The sequence below is a fragment of the Sebastes umbrosus genome, chromosome 11 (genome assembly GCF_015220745.1).
Source record: "Sebastes umbrosus isolate fSebUmb1 chromosome 11, fSebUmb1.pri, whole genome shotgun sequence".
NCBI lineage: Eukaryota > Metazoa > Chordata > Actinopteri > Perciformes > Sebastidae > Sebastes > Sebastes umbrosus.
The window spans coordinates 18,392,163-18,408,875 of record NC_051279.1 but is presented as its reverse complement, the minus strand read 5'-3'; the positions used below and the strand labels follow the sequence as shown (position 1 = coordinate 18,408,875).

Sequence of the window (16,713 nt, the reverse complement as noted above, 5' to 3'; positions counted from 1 at the left end):
ACAGAACACAGAGATCATTCATGAAGATGAAGATGAAGATTAACTTTCATGAACTGAAAACACACTGCGAAAGGGTTAAAGTTGTAAGATGAAAACACGGACAACTCCCAGACCGGACAACGTCGTGGTAGCGACCTGTCAATCACAAGGTAGCCACGCCCTAAAGCATGCCCTGCTTTATGGTATATATGACTCTAAATGGGACCCTAATTTACTAAATGAACATCATGCTGTATTGAAGAAGACTTGAAACTAGCGATTGAGACCATAAACTCATGTTTACAATGTTTACTGAGGTAATAAATCAAGTGAGAAGTAGGCTCATTTTCTCATAGACTTCAATACAATCAGATTTCTTTTTGCAACCAGAGGAGTCGCCCCCTGCTGGCTGTTAGAAAGATTGAAAGTTTAAGGCACTTTCGCATTAGCTTCACTTTTCAGACCCGACGTTAGCCCACTAGTAAAATCTCAGTCAGGTCAGAGGATAAAGACTAAAGCTAACTAGCTATCAATCATACAAATATCAGCTCACTGCTGCACTGATGTGCAGAAGGGCTTGGTTCCTCTCAGTAAAGGACACAGTACACATAGTGCATGCTCATATGCTGTCAATATGTCAGTGTTGTAGTGGTGTTGTAAGATCTCTTGGCAAATTTTAAGTCCCTTAGGACACAATTCTGCATTCCCTCACTGTGCCATTTTTCAAATAAAATTTTCATCAGGAATGAGTGGAATACATTTCAGGATTTTACAGAAAGATGACTAGTAACTTTTTTCATTTCAGACAACATCTTTAATAAGGTGAGGAGGAACTTTGTAGCATCATGACTCACTGATAAAGCTGCAGCAACTGTCTGACTCAGACTGAGTCAACGTCAAACATTCCAACAATTAAAGATGCAGTCGGTAATTTTGAGCAAATATGATAAAAAGTTATTTCTATAAAACTGTCACTATATCCTGACAGTAATGCAAGAGACAGATAATCTCTAAAAAATCTTGTTCCTGTGTCCTCCGGTGCTCCTAAAGATTTCACCACGCCCGTATGAAAACAACCAATCAGAGCTGAGATGTCTCCTCAAATGTTTTCAGAAACATATTTTAGTGTACGGTTTAGCTGTAAAATGAGAAAGTTTGTGACCCCACTGAAAACAGGCGAGCCAAAACCAAACACCGCCCACCATCCGGAGCAAACTTTCCCCTCATTTTACAGCAAAAGAGTACACTTCAAGATGTTTCTGAAAACATTTGAGGCTCATAAGTGCTCAAAGTTACCGACTGCAGCTTTAAATGTCTCCAACACTCCTACATGTTCATATAACCAGGTATATCTAAGAGGTGAATACTGTGAACATTTCATGCTACTGCATAAAGTGAAGAAAAACAAAACAAGGGAAACGACTGCGTATCTCGGCCTCCCAGCGGTGTTCAGAGAGGGTGTGTGAGTGCATTCCACTAACCGCTCCTCTGTCCACAGTCGCAGCTTGCCGTGCGGTGTGTGCGTCGGGAACGTAAGGCGCTCGCTGCTGCTGCGGTGGTGTTGCGGCGTTTTCTCGGGAGAAAGCTGTTGCCGTAGCGACTCCAGCTCTCGTTCATACATCTCCCTCTGCTCCTCCAGAGCCGTCCGCTTCTCCTCCAGGTACTGCTTCTCCAGCACCTGGACCACATTCTGCATGGGGTCTACACACATGAGAAACAACACGTTTCACAATCCAATACACACGTCGTGATTATAACAGGAGCAGCACTGGACAAAGCTTCTTCAGAAAACTAACCAAACAGCAACCACCACAGCTGATGACAAATAATGTTATTAAATAAAATGATCATTGATAAGTGCCTTAATATGCAGTTTATCTCACAGACTCCAGCTTTGTTAAGGTTAACTGGATAATCCACAAATTCTCTCTAAAAAACCCCAGATGAATGATCTTGTTCCATGTGAAGTTAGTGTGTGGATAGTAAATCATTTCCTTATGTGTGTTGTTGTTGTGTGTGTTACATTCCCCAATTAGAGCAGGGGATGAGAGTAACAATAAAATGAAACCAGGGAAAAAGAATCAAGGGAAAACTGAAGTATAAGCCAAAAATAAGGAATTTATTAAATTAAATAATTAACCCACAACAATTACCAATCATTGACAACAATCTATAACAGAAAATAAAACAAAATATTAAATAAAAAAATATTAAAATATATATTATTATAATATTAAATTAAATTCAGCACAAATGCCAAATATTTGGTGACTCCATCTCCTCAAATATTGAAGTTTGCTGCTTCTCTCTGTTTTGTATTGTTGCAGATCATCATTGTAAATCTAATATCTGTGAGTTTTTGACTCCTGATTACAAAAAAAAAGTAATTTAAAGATGTCAACTTGGGCACCAGGAAATTGTAATGTCCACTTTTTTCTCAGCTGTGGTAGTTTTCTTTTGTTGGTCTCCATTCAGCTCCACCCAGGTTACATCTGAGTACAAACATTTTTATTTTGTAGCAACAATCAACTTAGAAAATATAGCTGATTGTTGTAATTAACGCTAGAATTGTGCTTTTTTATATACAAGATAAGGAGATAAACAGAGCAGAGTATTATTTTACAGTAAAGATGTTATTATTTGGTCAGAGTACTGGAACAAGCTGAAGGTTCAGAAACCTAACATATACTGTATACAGCTGTGGCCTGATAGGATCATGTAGATTGCAGGAGGCAGATCATCCTAATCATACCATTGTTCCCCAGAGTCTTCATTATGACCTCCATCTGGGCAAACTCATAGCTGTAGTCCTGCTCAGAAGAGGCCTCACTGGCGGTCTCCACATCTGCCTCGATGAAGCTCTCTCTGGGGGAAGCTCTCTCCAGCTCCTTTAAACGGTCCCGCCGCTTTCGATTAGGTAGATTAATCCTGCAGAGCGACAGGACTTCCAATCAGTGACGTTTTAAAGAACACCTTTAATGCTTATTTTCAGGTGCATACTTGTATTTTGGGTTTCTATTAGAACATGTTTACATGCTTTAATGTTAAAAAAATGCTGTATTTTCCTCATACCGGCAGTGCTGCAGCACCTCTTTCTACCCTCTGTCTGAAACACTCTGTTTGAGCACCTGCACCCTCCCACCCTCCCAAAAAGCCCAGTCTGCTCTGATCGGTCGGCTGGCCCACTCTGTTGTGATTGATTAACTGAACCAAACTCTTTGGACTCCGCTCCAGCTCCACTCTAACTAACTTGAGGGCGTGCCAAACTAGCCGCTAGGCAGGTATTATGGAAATGTGTTACTTGGTGACATCACTGAGTAACTCCCTTTGGTGTGGACTTTGGGCTTTGTAACTTTGCAAACCTTTTACATGCACAAAAAACTACATAACACACTAAAGGAAAGGGAAAAAGCACAAAGCATAATGGTACCGCTTCAATTTCATCAAGCATTTGAATGTGGCCACACTTCGACACGTCTCATACCTGAAGAAGTGATTGTTGCCCCATAAGATACGATCTCCGTGCCACAGGTGCACCAAGGAATCAATCATTGTTCCGTTCACACAGGTCCTGTAGAAAACAGAGAAATGAAATTCTGATAATGGAGACGTCAGATGGCATTATAATCTTCATCTTTAAACAGGGAGAACTAATTGAGAAGGAACAATCCTTTTATAGTGGGAGGGAGACGTGGCTCTGATATCAAAGCGAGCAGCTCAGATCATAGATTCTTGTACAGTGAGGTCATGTGAAACACTGAGGTCCAGTCATCCATGAAGGAGAGAGAGACAGCAGAGAGATACACAGAGACAGATAGTATAGTATGTTGGAGGTAGTTGTTTAGTAGCTCACCTGGAGTTCACTATGGGCATCAGGGTGACATCACCATCTGGGCAGAGCTCCAGGACGCAGTGCTCCGGCTGGATACCGATCCCAAAGAGCTGGATGTCCTGAGACGTGTCTGCGCCCACACGCGTGTGCTCCTACACACAGGTGGAGGACAGATTAAGGAAACTATAATGACAGATCTGAAAATAATTACTCCAACATCTTGTTCCAACTTTCAGGTCATGAACGGATTTACACAAGCGGTAAGTCATTTGCAACAAATAATTTCAAACATCAAATTCAAGAATAAAACCGAAGTAAAATCAGGCCTGTGTGAAAAAACTTGTGTCTCTCTCGTTGCAGAGGGGGCGTTGTTAAACAAACATCCCGTCTCCAAGAGGATGTCCTACCCCGTGGTGAACTAACCCATTTCACATTACCATAGTCATTCCACACTGATATGCCAGGCTGGCCTGCAGAACCCAGACAAAGGCCTGTTGTTCTGTACGCCGCACAGGCTGCTGCTTCCTCACATGCCTCTGCTCTTACAGGTCCAACTAGCTGGATGGTTTGTTCCACTTCAGTGCTTTTTGCAAAGTCCAGACCTGCTCTGCCTGGACTCATCTCCGCTCTCACAGCGTCATCTGGATCGCTGCACCATGTGTGCTGCGTTTCAGGGCCTCAGTCTACGGTACATATTGCCAAGGTAATTGGTCTGTGTTGTTAACAATATGCTGTAATACCAGGGAGTGAATGAGTAAGTGACTAACCGGCTTTTTGGCAGCGACTAATCCCTAAATTGAGACGGTATTAAGAGAACTTTCTGGCTTCTGTACAAACTTCAGCCATTACGAGGTGTTTGTGATTCTTTCAGCTACTATAGATAAAAAACTACAGCATTTGCCATGAACAACATGGTGACATGTCACAAGATTCATGGCCTTCACCTATGCAATTGTCTACAAATCTACACAGTAGTGCATAGTGCCAGTAATGGTGCCATTAAAGAAATGGGTCTGCATCTTTGGGTTGTATATTAATCTTCTTTTAGAGCTCTTTAAGTAGAAACTAAAGGGGAACAGAACATTTTTCCACCTAGGACTTTGTAATCCTATGAATAAGTATAAACCCTGACGTACTAATGGCAAAACTTCAGGCAGCAGCGTGACGATGGTAGTTATCTTGCCAGTATTGCATTATCACATAGTAAAAACTGAATTACCTTCAGGTAGTAGACCAGTAGCTCGTTCAGGGCAGGATCAGCATTGAGGTTGACCAGGAAACACTTGTCGTCACCCACTTTAATCCCTGATGTTTCCAGAGAGATGCCCATGCTCTCCAGCTGTTTCTGACGTTCCTGTAAACATGCAGTAGATAATAACAGTGTTACTGTGCGTCTAAATATGAGTTAGAAGTGAGGTTTTCGAGTCTCTTTAAGGCCGATGTGCATACAGTGGCGATCTCCTCTGTCTTTCTTAGTTTCTCCTCCCAGGTGACAGTCATCTCCTGAATGAGTTTCTCAGACTCCTGCAGTTTGTCCTTCAGCTCAGGAGCCTTCAATGACTGATGGGAATAATGGGAAAAAAAAACAATGAGTTCAATCCGGCATGAATTCATTCATATAATTTGTGAGCTTCACTCACCTCGGCCTGAGAGAGTTGAACTTTGAGCTTCTCCACCTCTTCCCTGAGCTCTCTGATGATCCGAGCGTTGGGGTCTTCGTTCACCACGGCGTGGTTGACGATTCTCTTGGCTCTGTCGGCGTAGCGCAGCGTGGACAGAGTCTCCTCGTAGTTATCAGCCGACGGACTCACTGTGGCTATCATGCATGTCTTGCTGTTGCCACCAAGGTTGTCCTGAAGACAAGAAAACATGTTGTAAGGAAGCAGAAATGCTAAGAGTGCAACAACAAAGGACAAATGTGCAACAAAGTGCTAATTTTTGGTCACCTTTCAGCAGTGGGGGAGAGGAACTAAGTGCATTTAGTCAAGTATTTAAGTGGGCTACAATTTAAAGGTACTTGTACTTTACTTGTACTTTACTGTTTACCACTGCTTTTAATTAAATTTCTTGTGAAGCAAATGTATTTGTTTGTTTGTTTTATTGTTTATTAAGACTTTACATTCAAACCGTATGAACAGTTTGTAAAATATGACGCATGTTTCAGTGCACTTAATCTGCTTATTGAGTCATTTTTGTCCTTTCAGTCATTGCTGTTTTAAAAAAGTGTCAAAATCAAGTATTTTCTAAAATGTAATCTTTCATAGTTCTAGTATAGCAAACTGCCTTATTTTTTGTTTCAAGGTATAAAAATTCCTTTCTAGAGTTTTTTTTTTTTTTGAACAAGCTGATTTAAATTGAAAACGAAAAAATATCATCACTGTAACAAAAGATTTTTTTCCCTAGCAGGACTCAATCATATATAATATATAAAATAAAACACCATCAAATAAGCCAATATTTTTGCACAATGACTTCTTTTACTTTTGGTACTTTAAGTACATTTAGCTGATAATATGTTTTTACTATTTTGAATGCAGGATTTTTAGTATTTTTATAGTGTGTTATCACTACTTTTACTTAAGTAAATGCTTTGAATAATCTTCCTCGACTGCCTTTCAGTCACATTTCAGCACACCTAGAACAACTAAATACCATTATTACAACTAAAACAGAAGGTAGTTATAAATATGTGTCGAACCTTCAGCAGCCAGGTGAGGACTGAGTCTCTGTATGGCACAAACTTGGCCTTCCCCTTCCCTGCAGACTGGTCAGCCAGAGCAGAAATCACACAGCCTAACGTGGTGAGAGACCTACAACCACACCAAGAAAAATCAATCAATCAGTGTTAACCTGTCAAATGATTAATTGGCATTTCATATGAAGAAATATACCGACTTGTTAATATTGCTGCCCTCTTTGAGTCTCTCTCCAGCAGCTCCAGTCTTGGACACTCGCTCACTTCCTGCCAGGTCAACCAGACTCATCTTGCTCACTTTCTCCCCTGAATTCTGTTCCCCATCACAACATGATAAAACAGACCCATGATAAGACAAAGAGGATAAACACAAATTAGTTTCAGAAAAGTCAAGGAACAATTCATTGTGAATGTGGGTGAAAAGCAAGAAAACACTGACCCCAGACTGTAGATCGTAAAGCGTTTGTGTGACGATGATACTGAAGACGCCGTGTGACCGACTGCTCTCCTCGTTCATGTTGGTGGCTGCAACTGTACGAGATTTGTTCCCCTCTGACATTAACACCTCAATGTCCTAAAAAGATACAGAGTGAGGTCATAAAAGAAAACACATTTGAAGAAAGTTTGAAAGAAGCATACAATTTCGAGTGGATTTCACTGGATTTAGGTAAAGCTTGCACATGGATCATTACGATGACAGTAAAGTCAGACGTATTCACCCATGGCTGTGTGTGATTTAGCTGGGTCACAGCAGACAGTGGGCCAATGCTGTGGGAAAACCACTTCACTAATATCAGGCAGAGCAGAGCACAGAGGAACAGGGTGGAGATGTTTAAACTTAATTAAGGAAGGCCCTGCCAAGGCTTGGCATATAAACTACAGAAAACCCCATGACTACATCCCACATCAAGAATATGTGTCATTATAGTTTCTGCACTTGGGAGGATGTGAAACTAAACGGTTATTCCGAACGTAAATCAGCGGCTTCACAACTACGGATATGATATAAATCATGTCTGTGCGTATGTGAAATATGAGGCCTGTGGTTGGTGATACAGGGAGGATTCAGCTTCGCCTCTGGTCGCAGCGAGATGACAGAAAGGTGAAACGCGCACCTCAAAGTTGGTCACAGCCAGCTGAGACAGACCGTCCACGTAAGGACCCAGGACTTTGTGTTCCCGAACTTTCAGGGACTGTCGGCTCCTTCAAAAATAAAGAAAGCAACACAATGAGTAAAAGAGAAGAAAAATGGGGAGGAATAGAGACATATGTGCGAAAATAAAGAATGAAGAAACATTTCAACGGGGTTTTCTAATACACATCTGATTTGACATTCCTCTCTTCATGACGTCCTTTTCATGAAACACTTCTCAGCACTTATGGCAGCTCAACAATTTATTTCTTTAGAGAAGCTAAAAGCCTCTCCTCTGACCTTCTGTCCTTGATCAGAATTAATGAAAATTTAATTAATGTTTCAGGGTTTTGAGAAGCTCACATGACCTATTGACCCTCCCCTTGGAACAGTAATTTAAAATTCATTTCTGGGAAATAAGAAACAGCCTCCGATTCGTAACAATGGCATTTCAGAATAACTTCAATAGCATAAATATCTCTGGCAGGATTTATAAAAAGTTGTATTTGTTATTACTTTCTACTTGTGGAAATGGAATGGTTTGCATTTTATTGCAATATGGAAATAATTAACTATACAACATGCACTACAACAGCAATAAAATGTTAACAGACATTTGATGCCAAGTTGACACAGGAAAAAAATCATTCATGTAAAAAGTTTCTGAATTTCTTAAAGGAGGAGGCTGGCTATTCTTAATTGTCAACAAATCGTATTAAAGACCAACAATAATAATCTGTTACTCCATTTCTAAATACTCTCTCACTTCCCCAGCCTTCCTGCCGCTCTCTGTACCAAAACCACTGATTCCTACAGAAGATCTACATATTTTAAAAACATTCACAAATGCTTCATTCACAACATTTCATTTAAAAAATGGTTAGAGGAGTAAATAGTGTATTTGTTGGAAACTATTTGCAGCTGTGGATTTGGTCACTCTAATGTATATTCAGGGCAATAGGACAGTGTCTGTGGGATTAAGTCCAACCCTAACCCTAAATAATTAGAGCTGCAACGATTAATCGATTAGTTGTCAAATATGAAATTAAACGCCAACTATTTTGATAATTGATTAATCGATTAAGAAAAAAAAAGACAAAATTCTCTGATTCCAGCTTCTTAAATGTGAATATTTCGGGTTTCTTTACTCCTCTATGACAGTAAACTGAATATCTTTGAGTTGTGGACAAAACAAGACATTTGAGGACGTCTTCTTGAGCTGATCAACATTTTTCACCATTTTCTGACATTTTATAGACCAAACAACTAATCGATTAATCGATAAAATAATAGATTAATCGACAATGAAAACAGTTGTTAGTTGCAGCCCTAAAAATAATCTACAGTGCCCATGGTCATTGTAATGAAGGAACAAGTCACCCAGTACACCAGTGTGGCTCACTGTTGGATGCCTATGGGACGGAAGGATAAGCTAAATCAGGCTTTGACTACACAGACAATACTTATAAGTACTTTTTTGTTGGTTTGGTCTTGGTGTGGTATTTGTTGACATTAAAAATATATATAATATTACCTGACTTATCTTTTAAGACAATGTTTCCCAAACTATTTTTCTGGGGACCCACTTTTTAAAAATGACAAACCATCACAACCCAATTCATAACAGGCCTTTTCTATAAATCACGAGAAGAGCGAATGTGTGCGTAAATGAACATTCCTGACCATTTTTACTGCCATTTTAAACGTTTGATAAATCACAACTTCCTTTTAAGCATGTTATTGAAAACATAAACACATGTTAAATACTTTATAAATGAGACCAAATAAATGAATTCAGATGGAGTTGACAGGCTCTCGTTTTTTTCCTCTCATCAGTAAAACACAGAATGAACGCTAGCCTTTCATATTAGATTCAATGTTATAAATAGGCTACAATTATCAGCACAATACGAACATTCAGGCTTCCTCATATGGCTCAAAGGTGTGATGCAAATATAAATGTTAAAAGACTAGGGAAGGAATTCCGCAAATTTATTTGGTGACCCTAATAAACTCCTGCAGCCCATCTGTGGGTCCCAACCCAGTCTTTGAGAATCACTGTTTTAAGACAATGCACGATTTCTGTTAGGACAGACTTTTCCGATCCGAATAAAATATTGTGCAATGTCACAAACTTAAGCTGAGGGCAGGTAGGTGTTATACTAGATGGTGCAGGTGGGTAAACTGAAACTCATCTTCACCTGGCTGCCTGCCAGGTGTTCAGGAGAAATCCTATAGATCAGTAAGAGTCACTGAATCCCTCTCCGTGGCTACAGATGCACTGAGCTTAGCAGAAGCCAGGTTTCCTTCTTCCACTCTAGTAATCTACCACCCACTGCAACAAACAAGAGGATGCAACCACGGGATTGACGGGAAGATCAAGAGAGTGTGAGGCTTGTTATATAAGCGAGAGGAAGTTGCCATCGAAATGGCTCTGGCTGCATCTTCAGACATCTGCAGCACACAGAGCGCTCCACTGTCGTCCCTCTCTGGGGCTCGGCTCACAGGCTGCTCTGACCGCTCTCCTGCTCCCAGCTTCACTAACAGATGTCCCTATACCCCACTCTTTCACAGCTCGCTCTCCCCTGCAGTCTGTCTGCCAACCCACATCAGACCGCGCAGGAGAAGAATGCAGCAGTGTCAGAGGACGATGCTGGCCGCTGTTCTGCAGGAAATGACTGGGTTGAGCTTCCTACTCACATCATTCTGTCGCCGTCCCACATTCAGGCTACTAGACACAACAGGGCTATAAACAGAGATGCAAACCAACACAAAGCGGGAGCTGACGGAGAAGTCACTGCTCGTGCTGGAGTTGGAGTGAATCAGGATTATGAGAAACTTTCACCACAGTCTGTTTAACCAGCGGTATCTGTGTCACCCACAGGTCAAAAGCATTAGCTCATTAAATTCAGCGAGGTTATGCAGGTCACATGAGCTTTTTCTGAAGAAATAGTCCACACATCAGTGACTCACCCTTTGGGATCGAGCAGGTCACGGACCTTCTCATTGTAGATCTCCATGTAGGAAACCTCCACCTTAAAAGTGTGGGCCTCGTTCTCCTCTCTGTGGACCCTCTCAAACAGCGAGCAGCAGAGTCGAGGGATTAAACCCGGCAGCTCCCCGTTCCCCATCATGGAAAAGGACTTGCCTGAACCTGGATGGACATTGCAGAGTCACATATGATTGTATCCCTACAGAGAGAGCTCTATACAGTGCTTCAATTAAAGAAACTTAATTTGTACTCTACAGTACTATGACCATACAAACTGTTTGATTACCAAAATGTTTTTAATTCATTCTCTTTTGGCTCGGCATGAGAGTTGCCTTTTTCAATCCTTTTTCCTTTCCTATTTGACTTAACACTTTTATTATTTCAATGTCCTGTTGGTTTTAAATTTGTGTTAGTGTTTTATTGTGTTGTTTTTATGTTTAATTGTACAGCACATTGGTCAACTTTTGTTATTTTTAAATATGTTTTATAAATAAATTTGGTTTGGATTTGGTTTGGATCTTCTATACATGTTGTAAACAATACAAAAAGTCTATTGCCATGCTAGCCGTTCTGTGAAGCTGTACTTACACAGCAGCGCTTTGAGCTAAATGCTAAGTTCAGCATGCTAATGAACTCATAATGACAATACTAAAATGCCAGAGCTCAACAACAAGGGTTGCCCGCTTGCCCGGGGCAAATAAAATGCCACGCTAGCAAATCTAGCAACTCACTTGCCTGATTAGGCAAGAGGTTAAAAATAATTAAACAGGTTTTTTTCCCCGGGGCTGATGATGGAAGTAGCTAAGGAGTGAGCCATCTCTCTTCCTTCTCATCTCTGTTGAGAGTTGTATATGTGCAATACCGATCAGGCAATCACGAGAAAATGATGGCGGGTAAAGACAAAGTTTATGAGCTGAAGCGCATTTCAATTATCCTGGAAACAGTTTAGTTTAGTTGGGTGCCGTTAGACGATGTGGGCAAAACTCCAGATTCATTTACTTGAAGATTAAACATGACAATTAACTTTTGTCTTTGTTGTTACGGCTAATAAACAAAACAATATGCATAGGGGCAAGTAAAAATTGACTCAGGGGAAGTAGATTTCTGACCCACTTGCCCGACTGGGAAAGTAAAAACGTTGAACCCTGCATGCAGATGTGTAGCAGGTATAATGCTTATCATGGTCACAGTCTTAGTTTAGCATGTTAACATTTACTAATTTTCCCTAAACACAAAGTTCATCTGAGGCTGATGGGAGTGTCATTAGTTTTGCAGGTATCTGGACATAAAGCAAAGTATTGGACAATTAAAAGTTTTGACCTGATGATGGTGCTAGATAAAAAGTTAAAGGATCACCAAAGTTATTATAATCCATCCTCAGGGGACCATGAATGCCTGTACAAAAAATTGTGGCAATCCGTCCAATAGTTGTTGAGACATTCATTTAGAAGCAAAAATGTCAACTTCATGGTGGCGCCAAAGTAAGAGTCAGATGATGACCAAAGTCATTAGAGATCCATCCTCTGAGAACCATGAATGACAAATGAAAAATTATATTTTTTAGGCAATCCATGCAGTAGATGTTGAGATATTTGGACCAAAATGGCAGACTGAGCAACCAGCATTGCCATCCCTAGAGCTACACCGGGTAAGGGTTCTTGTTTAGACTAAGACTGCTATGAAAGGGCATATCAAACGCCATGTGCCTCTCTAGTTCCCATCATGACTAATGTGCTGCTCTCAGCATGCAGAAAACCTTTTTTCTCATACATCAGGTGATTGGAGGGCCACTGAAATATTTGTGCTCTTCTCTCCAAACTTTTTAGTAGCTGTGTCTCTTTACTCTAAGACAGGAAGTAGGATAAAGGAGCTAATTTGATCCAGGGTGAAGGAAGGATATGAGTTAAGTGATTCACCAGTGTGATTAGAAATACAAGTCTTCCTGTTCTTTAAACTTTCTATGCACATCTGGAGACAACTCAATCTGCAAATATACTTAAAAACTTGATAGAGGCAATTCATTATTTATAAATGTTACAAAATGTAGATTTCATCTGGATTTTCAGTTACCTGTTTGTCCATAGGCAAATATGCAGGCATTATATCCCTGGAATGCATTTTCAAGTATTCCCTCTCCAAGGCACTTGAACACCACCTCTTGACCTTTCAGACAAAGAATCACCATGGAGATTTAGGTAAACAGATAAACCATTTAGATAAATAAGTACTACTGGTTGTCTGGCTCGCATCCTTAAATTAGTGCAGTAACATTAACACAGAGAAATATATATCAACAAGGAACAAAGAAGAATAAGAATTCATGAAAGATGGCAGATTCCTGTCTGGTGGTGTGGAAAGTGCCATGCCGTGTAGAGAAATCTCTTGTGTTGCTCGCTGTCGTGCTCCTGCTGAATGGGACAGCTGTTTAACAAGCTAAATAAAGCCTTGGCTCGGGCCCTTGAGGCAGCCCTTCACTGAACAGATTGCCTTGTCGGTTCAGCACAAAGCAGATGTAAGAATTACATTTCCATCACAAAATGAGTGATATGACAATGAAAATATGTACAATGATTATGTAAATTTGCCTCGGACTGGCATTAATAACCTCTTTTATATAGATGTTACAAAAACTGTGGCTGTAACCTTTTCTGTTCAGTGCTCATTAGAGAAATGAATGGTAGATGATGAGGTAAATGTTAATTTATTGCACATGTTTCAAATACAAAGTGTCCAGTATATTAGTATGTATTGTACAAAACCCCATGATAGTTTTGAGACAACACAGAGACTCAAACTTGTTCTCCCTAAATGCAAATTACCGTATATACCCACACCGTGCTTTGCTTTGCATGATGCAAAAGCAGCTTTCCATCAAGTAGGGAGTTTCCCTGCGCTCATGCTGCTCAGCAGGTCTTTACATGGGGCGTGATTTGAGTTCTTTGGGGATGAGTGAAGGATCAGTTTCAGCATTTATGACTCACCGGCATATTTGGGAACGTTGGACTCATCCATGGACCAGAAACAGTGGTCAAAAGCGAACACCTGCAGAAGAGTCAGCACAGAAGAGCGTAAACACACACTTCTCACACTTGTCCGAGCATGTACAGTACAACACAACCTGAGCTTTCTTAAGTAGTGATCTTCTGTGGTACCAGAAAAACAGGCTTATTGTGCCGTACCATGCCACCCTGCAGTAAATCAGCACGACTGATCTTGTCTGAGTGAGTAAGGTGAAGTCTAACCGAGCATTGTTCGAGGTAATGCTCGTTAAGACCGTGCCATGACTGTCTGCACAAATCCACTGTGAGCTGAACCGAGTTTTGTCATAGTGGCTGGAGTTAAATGAATTCATAAATCAGGGTCAGCGCTCCCCAGAAGAAATTCCAGCACCCGGTGACCCCCGTCTCCAAGGAAACGGGGCCGTAGCGGTTCCCGGTGGTGCAGGCTGGCTCTCAGCCCTCAGCGCTGGGTCTCACAACACAGGCTTCAGCAGCAGAGACCCCCGTTGTGTCCCCCAGGCACCTGCATGAGCTCTGGGTGGAGAACACACAGAGAGGATGCTCTCTGGGAAAGAGCAGTGGCCTCATTTGCCAAGGACCCCTACTAACTCCTCACACACAGAACAGCTCCTGTTACTGTATATGCTGCAAATCCCCCATGCATCCTAAACTTCTCCACTGAGTAGTTTCAATGTTAGTATAGAAATGTCTCATATATATTTTGTTCAAAACACTCAGCTCTTGTTGATAGAAGATATATAACTTTCCCAAAATCCACACTAGGTAATAGAGCTTTAATGTTTTCTGCTCCCTCCCTTTGCCTTGAACCTTCTGCAATTAAATCTAAAATTACGTGTCTGCGGTGTCTCTTTGTGATTTAAAATTATTGTTATGTGCTTTCTCTTTTTTGATTTATGGTTTTAGGTCACTCTTGGGCTGTTTTAAGGTGCCATTTAGGTTGTTTCTAGAATGAAATCTTTTACATGATTGTAGATTGTAGAAGGTTTATTGATGATTTTATAATCACACTTCTATTCAATTCTGATTTTGTGGCACATTTTGTGTTATCTTTCTCATGTTGCTTTTCTGCAATTCACTGTTATTGCTGCCTAACTTGGCCAGGACACTCTTGAAAAACATATTTCTCACTCTCACCGGTTAAATTAAAGCCAAATGAAAAATAAAACTAATATTTTTATCAAGGCTGTCAAAGTTAAAGTGATAATAATGTGTTAACGCAAATTCGTTTTAATGTCACTAATTCCTTTAACGCAACTTGCGATTTTAATGTTGTCACAGACTCAGCTTGTCCAGACGGAGGCTAAATAACGCTCCAAACTTGCGCTAAATTTTGGTGAGGAAAAACTGGCATGGCCATTTTCAAAGGGGTCCCTTGACCTCTGACCTCAAGATATGTGACTGAAAATGGGTTCTATGGGTACCCAGGAGTCTCCCCTTTACAGACATGCCCACTTTATGATAATCACATGCAGTTTGGAGCAAGTCATAGTAAAGTCAGCACACTGACACACTGACAGCTGTTGTTGCCTGTTGGGCTTGAGTTTGCCATGTTATGATTTGAGCATATTTTTATGCTAAATGCAGTACCTGTGAGGGTTTCTGGACATTATTTGTCATTGTTTTGTGTTATTAAGTGTTTTCCAATAATAAAAATATACATACATTTGCATAAAGCAGCATATTTGCCCACTCCCATGTTGATAAGAGTACTAAATACTTGACAAATCTCCCTTTAAGATACATTTTGAACAGATAAAAAATGTGAGATTAATTTGCGATTGATCACGATTGAATATTTTAATTGATTGACAGCTTTAATTTTATCCCAGCTCAGCCACTTCGTTTTATAAAGATTCCTTTCCGAGATGCAGAAACACCGTCATCCTGCAGTACCAGCACAACACTGCTGCCTGATACTACTCCTGGCTTTCAGTGCACTGCTGCGGCTCTGCCAAAGCGCTTTCCCCTACACAAATACCCCAAATAATTGAACTCCCTTCTAATCATAATAAGGACTATTGGCCAGGGAACCACTGGTTGCACAGTCAGCATGGGAAGCACTGAGATCACTGAATGCTTTGAAAGCAAGACCTCCTCTTGTGACTTCAGACAAGTGAGTGGGTGCCATTCAAAGGAACAAAAGTGCCATCATTCTCAATTAGGGCTGGTTTGGTAAATAGGGTTTCAATCTGCTCTGGTCTGTCTCCGTCCGGCCTGAGGGTGTGACTGTGCAACAAATTGTTCATGACTGGACAATTACTATTAATCAGCAGCACAAATAATGATGAAGCTGAGAAGCACAATGCCCCGTTTGTCATTTCTGGGATGAAAACTGGTCGAACGTGATTGGACTGCAACCTCCGTTCACCCTTTTAGAATGCAGGGAGACTAATTTGAGTGCCGCTATAACTAAGCAGACAGCCACGTGCTCGTCTAGCTGAAGGGTATTACAGGGTAACTCAGGTTCACGGGCCCCAGAGACCGTGCACGCCTCTGGCCCGCGCTAACGCTCCCCCGGTCCAGTCAGCGGCCGAGTGCACTGAGCACAAAGCCCGTCCCTGGTGTGTGAAACATCTCTGAGCTAGTCACCAGCGTGTTGTCAAGGGGGGAAGTGGGGGTGCACTCCAACAATGCAGCTTTGAATGCGCACACACACTGCCCCAGTGTCCGCGCTCATCCCTCTCTCATTGTAGAGCCTTTGTGGGTGTTCACGAGATCTTAGAGCGCTGACACATTCACACGGACATCTATCCGGCTCCTGCTGACCTACCAAACTACTAAAACACTCCCAATCACGTCCAGAGAAACAAACGCTACAACTGTAGATCGACCTGTGCAGGATGCTTCTCATCCCCTCAGGGGAAAAGTGTTGCCTGTGCAGCATCCTGCTTCTGGATGATTTCAGTCAGTGAGAAGTCACTACAGATGACTGTTCCTGCTGACACTGCACGTCAGCTCTGTTCATGCTGGCCAGTTCTTTCTTTTTGTAGCAACATAAACAGATGAAACTTACATACCTTAGATTGTTTCCTGTTGAATGAGAGGGGCCATCCAGCATAAAGA

The 16,713-nt window shown here is 41.2% G+C and overlaps 1 protein-coding gene across 13 annotated transcripts in view; it reads right to left on the bottom strand.

Moving 5' to 3' along the window:
* Window positions 1-16,713, bottom strand: part of kif13a (kinesin family member 13A) — a 47,378-nt gene that overhangs the window by 15,712 nt on the left and 14,953 nt on the right. For all 13 annotated transcript variants that reach the window (XM_037784740.1, XM_037784742.1, XM_037784743.1 and 10 more), the window contains exons 3-17: window positions 16,668-16,680; window positions 13,612-13,672; window positions 12,701-12,793; window positions 10,612-10,792; window positions 7,622-7,709; window positions 6,946-7,080; window positions 6,707-6,819; window positions 6,510-6,621; window positions 5,452-5,664; window positions 5,261-5,371; window positions 5,031-5,165; window positions 3,833-3,963; window positions 3,464-3,550; window positions 2,732-2,907; window positions 1,461-1,680 (exon numbers count right to left, since the gene is read on the bottom strand). In XM_037784740.1, the coding sequence (XP_037640668.1) occupies window positions 1,461-1,680; window positions 2,732-2,907; window positions 3,464-3,550; window positions 3,833-3,963; window positions 5,031-5,165; window positions 5,261-5,371; window positions 5,452-5,664; window positions 6,510-6,621; window positions 6,707-6,819; window positions 6,946-7,080; window positions 7,622-7,709; window positions 10,612-10,792; window positions 12,701-12,793; window positions 13,612-13,672; window positions 16,668-16,680 (1,869 nt within the window). The remainder of the gene's footprint in view (window positions 1-1,460; window positions 1,681-2,731; window positions 2,908-3,463; window positions 3,551-3,832; window positions 3,964-5,030; window positions 5,166-5,260; window positions 5,372-5,451; window positions 5,665-6,509; window positions 6,622-6,706; window positions 6,820-6,945; window positions 7,081-7,621; window positions 7,710-10,611; window positions 10,793-12,700; window positions 12,794-13,611; window positions 13,673-16,667; window positions 16,681-16,713) is intronic.